This window comes from Anolis sagrei, chromosome X (assembly GCF_037176765.1).
Source record: "Anolis sagrei isolate rAnoSag1 chromosome X, rAnoSag1.mat, whole genome shotgun sequence".
Lineage (NCBI taxonomy): Eukaryota > Metazoa > Chordata > Lepidosauria > Squamata > Dactyloidae > Anolis > Anolis sagrei.
Genome location: NC_090034.1, coordinates 99371714 through 99377713, shown reverse-complemented (window position 1 = coordinate 99377713; position 6000 = coordinate 99371714). Strand labels below are relative to the sequence as shown.

The window sequence follows — 6000 nt, the reverse complement described above, 5'->3', positions numbered from 1 at the left end:
CATGAATACTCAGTATGCCCAAATGTGAACACTGGTTGGGTTTATGGAAAATGGACCTTGGCATTTGGGAGTTGTAGTTGCTAGAATTAATAGTTCACCTACAATCAAAGAGAATTATGAACCCCATCAAAGATAGAATTGGGCCAAACTTGGAGGACTATGGAGCCCTATCCTTGAAGCACCTTGGTCTCCCTACGGATGTCCCGGTCCTCAAACACTCTCTGCTTCGGGTTGTTGTAGGTTTTTTCAGGCTATATGGCCATGTTCTAGAGGCATTCTCTCCTGACGTTTCTCCTGCATCTATGGCAAGTATCCTCAGAGGTAGTGAGGTCTGTTGCAATTAAGGGTTTATATATCAGTGGAGTGACCAGGGTGGGACAAAGGACTTTTGTCTGCAGGAGCTAGGTGTAAATGTTTCAACTGACCACCTTGATTAGCATTTGATGGCCTGGCTGTTGTTTGGTGTTTTCCGAATGAAGCCTTTGACAATACACTCTCTGCTTCATTTGGGAAAATGCGGCACTCGCAGAGCTCAGGTGGTGTTGTATATCAGTGTCAATGTTGACTTTTGCGGAGAGGTGGCTGCCAAAGCTTAAGTCCACATGGCCAATAGTTGGGGACTGTGAGGTGCTGGATCAAAACATCAATGAGATTCTGCAATTCCGATGTAAAACAGATCCCACATCTGATGACACACTCAGGCTGGTCATATCCAATGGAGCCCTTGACAGCTGTCTTAATACCTGAAATAGTATGGATGTCCAAATCACCTGGAGGGCCCAAGTTTGCCCATGCCTGTTCTTAGAAAGGATTATCAGGAGGCCTAATTTGAAACGAATCCTACCAGCAATATGGCCATGTTCTAGAGGCATTCTCTCCTGACGTTTCGCCTGCATCTATGGCAAACATCCTCAGAGGTTGTGACGTCACAACCTCACAACCTCTGAGGATGCTTGCCATAGATGCAGGCGAAACGTCAGGAGAGAATGCTTCTAGAACATGGCCATGTAGCCCGAAAAAATCCTACAACCCAGTGATTCCAGCCATGAAAGCCTTCGACAATACATCGTACCATCAATGTATGAAGCATTGGTCTTTCCTGCACCATCTTGATAACGCAAACACCGACAGAAAATCCACCAAGAAAACCAAAATGAACAAAACATTCCTTTTTTATTGCATAATTACTGATTTTTTGGTTTTTCTCTTTTTTTAAAAAAAATTTCAGTCACGCTTGTTAAATATTTACATGGCAGCAGCAGCACAGAGAACGCCAGTCGTGCAAGTTCAGGGAGAGCCACGTCTCGTCTCATCTCCCCATCGTCGGCTTGTTTTTTTCCCCCCGCAAAGGCGGAAAAAAAATATACATCCCACCAAGCGAGAAATCCCCCCCCCCTGTCCTCCCACCCCGCTACCAAAAGCCACCTTGCTGCTTCATGCATTTGCATCACCTGGTCCGTTAAAAAGGAGTCATAGGCACAAGTTTCCACGAACCCCACTGTTTTGCTTGCACCATAATAATAAGTAGGACTAAGTATGTAAAGTATGGAAGAGAAGCCAGGCCGCAAGAGGAGGGACAGGGAACAAGCCCTTCTGCTCCCCTTGCTCTTCCGCTGGTTCCCGAGGGGCTACGTTTCTCTAATCAGCCCTTAAAGCGAATGTGAAGCCCCTTCCCCTGAAATATCGGAGGGAAGGGGCTGTGGAAAGCACCCGCTGGATATTGCATCGTTAACGTGGGAGGTATTGTGGTCAGTTCTGTAGGTTACTCAATGGTTTTTTGTTTTTTGCACGGGCGAAACACGAGGCTCGCATGTCGAGACCCCGGTTTCCCTCCCCGACGGGACCGAGACAGACTCACACATAGGCAGACTCACTGGACTGTGTCCGTCCGAGCGTAGGCACTTGGGCCAGCGAGGAGAGGTCCTTCTTGCGCACCTCGCAGATGGATTTCCGCCTGGCCTGCACCCCCCGGATGGCCGTCTTGATCTTGCGCCAGCCGAGGTGGTTGAGCTCGGCCAGGTTGAGCAGCACGCAGATCCCGCTCACGGCGAACATGAAGACCAAGAAGACGGTCTTCTCGGTGGGGCGGGAGACGTAGCACTCCACCTCCTTCACGCACGGGTAGCGGTCGCATTCGAAGATGGCCGGCACGTTGAACCCGTATAGGAAGTACTGTCCGGCGAGGAAGCCAATCTCCAAGGCATTGCGGAAAACCACCTGAAGCAGGAAAAGAAAGAGGCTGAGAAGCTGGTGGCAAACAGCTCCCGAAATCATCATCATCATCATCATCATCATCTATATAAATAAAAATGCAATGTTAGTTTGTGGGATTAACAGAACTCAAAAACCACTGGACGAATTGACACCAAATTTGGACACAAGACCGGATTCTCCCCTATGAACCACCGAGGCTATTAAGATCTTCCGGGGGGGGGGCCTCCTCTCGGTCCCACCACCCTCACAGTCACGGTTGGTGGGGACGAGAGACAGGGCCTTCTCGGTGGTGGCTCCCCGGCTTTGGAACTCCCTCCCACTAGAGGTTAGATCTGCCCCCTCCCTCCTGACGTTCAGGAAATCACTAAAAACCGGGCTCTGGAATGTGGCATTCGAGGACTGAACCTAGAACCTTCCCTATGATGAATTATGATGAACTGTGACCACGAACATGACTATGACTGACTGGATTGACGATTTGGCGTAGGAAACTGTAATGATGTAATGATAATGATTATGTTTTTATTGTACTGTGTTGTACTATTTTAATACCTGTGGTTTTTTATATGATTGTACTTTATATATGCTGTAAACCGACCTGAGTCCCTCGTCGAGGTTGAGAAGGCCGGTATAGAAAACCTCTAAATAAATAAAATAAATAAAAGACACCTAACAACCCAATGTATGTCCTTCACTCAAAAAAAATTGATTTTGTCATTTGGGAGTTGTAGTTGCTGGGATTTATAGTTCACCTACAATCAGAGAGCATTCTGAACCCCACCAACGATGGAATTGAACCAAACTTGGCACATGGACCTCCCCTGACCAACAGAAAATACTGGAAGGGTTTGGTGGGCAGTGTCCTTTGGTTTTGGAGTTGTAGTTCACCTCCATCTAGAGAGCATTGTGGACTCAAACAATGATAGATATGGACCAAGCATGGCACTAATACTCAATATGCCCAAATCCAAACACTGGTGGAGTTTGGGGAAAATAGAATCTTGACATTTGGGAGTTGTAGTTGCTGGGATTTAAAGTTCACCTACAATCAAAGAGCATTCTGAACCCCACCAATGATAGAATTGGGCCAAACCTCCCACACAGAACCCCCATGACCACCAGAGTGGGCCACAGCAACGCGTGGCAGGGGACGGCTAGTAATAATAATAAACTTTATTTATATCCCGCCACCATCTCCCCCAACGGGGACTCGGAGCGGCTTACGTGGGGCAAAGCCCAAACAACAAGTTACAATACAAATAAATAAATAAATAAACAACACAACATTAAAGTATAAAACATCAAAGCATATATACACAGAACATAGAAACCAAACATAATGACAATAGCACCACGTAACAACATTTGAAAAATTTTCTGTTCCTGGTTTGAAGGGGTTATTTCCTCTTTAAGTTTGCAGTACTTGCTTTGTAGGGTTCCCTGGTGGTGCAGCAGGCTAAACCGCTGAGCTGCAGAACTTGCTGACTGAAAGGTCGGCGGTTTGAATCCGGAGAGCAGGGTGAGCTCCCTCTGTTAGCCCCAGCTTCTGCCAACCTAACAGTTTGAAAACATGCAAATATGAATAGATCAATAGGTACCGCTTCTGCGGGAAGATACTAGGACATGCTGGCCACATGTCCTAGTAGGTGTCTATGGACAACGCCGGCTCTTCAGCTTAGAAACGGAGATGAGCACCACCTCCTAGAGTCGGACATGACTAGACTTAATATCAGGGGAAACCTTTACCTTTTACTTGGTTTGAAAGCAGTTGTTCTACTCCACCTGTTTTGGTGGCTGCCACAAACTAGGCTGAACTGGTTGAGGTGTGTTGGGGAATCTGACAAGTTAGGCTCAAAAATAACTCTCAGTTAAAGTAATTCCACTAAAATATACCAAGAGTAAATTCCATAACCAGCAGAAACTTACATGTGGTGAGAAGGGATAGCCTTCTCATCTTTAGCGTGGCTCAGGATTGCAGAGTCAGAACTTTGGGTTCAAAAATATTTATTAAAGTAAAAGGAAATACATTCTTTCTCTCTCCCCCCCCCCCCCCCCCCGGTACACAATTATATTCTTGATAGAAAAGTCTTGGAGCGAACAAGGTTGCTAAATCTCATCTTCTAAAGAAGGCAAAAGGTTAAAAAAAGTCAATGCAGCTACATTTTGCCTACAAAGACACAAAATGCATCCTCACAGGAAGAAAGAAAAGCAGAAGAAGAATGGTGGATACCGCACGGTCTTCCCAGTTCAAACTTAAAAGGAAGTTCCCTCACGGAATTCTAGTACTAGATCATCAAAGCGAGAGGAGACTGTGGCTAGCAGTAAAGACAAAGACGAAGCCCTTTCGGAAAATATGCATAGGAATGTGGGGGAAACGAATCCCTGAGCTTAGCCCTGCCTCTACTGTAGCTACTCACTGATGACTAGAAACCTGATGACTAGAAACAGTCTAGGGATGAAACCCAACAAGACACGATGAAATATTCTCAATATTCTGCAGGGTGTTTTGCAGTTTAATAAACTTTTCCTATGTTTTAATGATCATACCAATTTGGAAATTACATTTATAACCCAGGAACAAAAATCATGTTATATAGCATAGTAAGAATCTATACCAGTGGTGTCCAACCTTTGTCCTCCAACCGTTTGGGACTCCAACTCCCAGAAGCCCTGGCCAGGCTGTCCAGCTGGAGTCCAAAACACCTGGAGGACCAAAGGTTGGACAACACCAGTCTATATTATACAATAAATGGGGAGCTTTGACCCTCCAGATGGTTTTGATCCACAGTATCATTCAGTACTAGTAAGTATAGGACAGTAGTATGAAAATATCTAGAGATTAACAAAGGTAAAGGTTTCCCCTGACATTAAGTCTAGTCATGTCCGATTCTGGGGTGGTGGTGCTTATCTCAATTTCTAAGCCGAAGAGCCGGCATTGTCCATAGACACCTCCTAGGTCATATGGCTGATATGACTGCATGGAGCGCCATTACTTTCCTGCCAGAGCAGTACCTATTGATCTACTTACATTTGCACCTCCAAGGTCATGTGGCCGGTATGACTGTATGAAGTGCTGTTACCTTCCCGCTGGAGCAGTACTCACATCTTGCATGTTTTTGAACTGTTCGGTTGGCAGAAGCTGGGGCTAACAGCAGGAGCTCACCCGCTCCTTGGATTTGAACCAACAATCTTTTGATCAGCAAGTTCATCAGCTCAGCAGTTTAACCTGCTGCTCCACCGGGAACTCCTATCTATCTATCTATCTATCTAGCTAGCTAGCTAGCTAGCTAACTATTTATCTGCACATACTTTGGATAGCATAGGTAAAGGTAAAGGTTTTTCCCTTGACATAAGTATAGGATGGCATTGTCTGTAGACACCTCCAAGGTCATGTGGCTGGTATGACTGCATGGAGTGCCGTTACCTTCCCGCCGGAGCAGTACTCACATATTTTCGAACTGCTCGGTTGACAGAAGCTGGGGCTAACAGCGGGAGCTCACTGCAGTCCCCAGATTTCAACTGGCAACCTTTAGGTCAGCAAGTTCAGCAGCTCAGCAGTTTAACCCACTGGACCACCGAGGACTCCATCTAGAGACTAAGATGCTGATATTTAGATGCCACTAGTCAGAGTCTATAGCAGGGGTCCTCAAACTTGTTAAACAGAGGGCCAGATCACAGTCGCTCATGTTGTTGCAGGGCCAGACTTTAGTTTGAAAAAATCATAAACGAATTCCTATGCACACTGCACATATCTTATTTCCATAAAAGAAAAATACATTATTTAAA

At 45.8% G+C, this 6000-nt stretch overlaps 1 protein-coding gene across 1 annotated transcript in view; it reads right to left on the bottom strand.

Moving 5' to 3' along the window:
- Window positions 1-1154: 1154 nt before the first annotated feature.
- The window catches only part of LOC132780204 (gap junction delta-2 protein-like), a 29803-nt gene continuing 24957 nt past the window's right edge, over window positions 1155-6000 (bottom strand). The window contains exon 3 of the mRNA XM_060783782.2: window positions 1155-2217. Coding sequence (XP_060639765.1) covers window positions 1855-2217 — 363 coding nt within the window. The 3' untranslated portion in view covers window positions 1155-1854. The remainder of the gene's footprint in view (window positions 2218-6000) is intronic.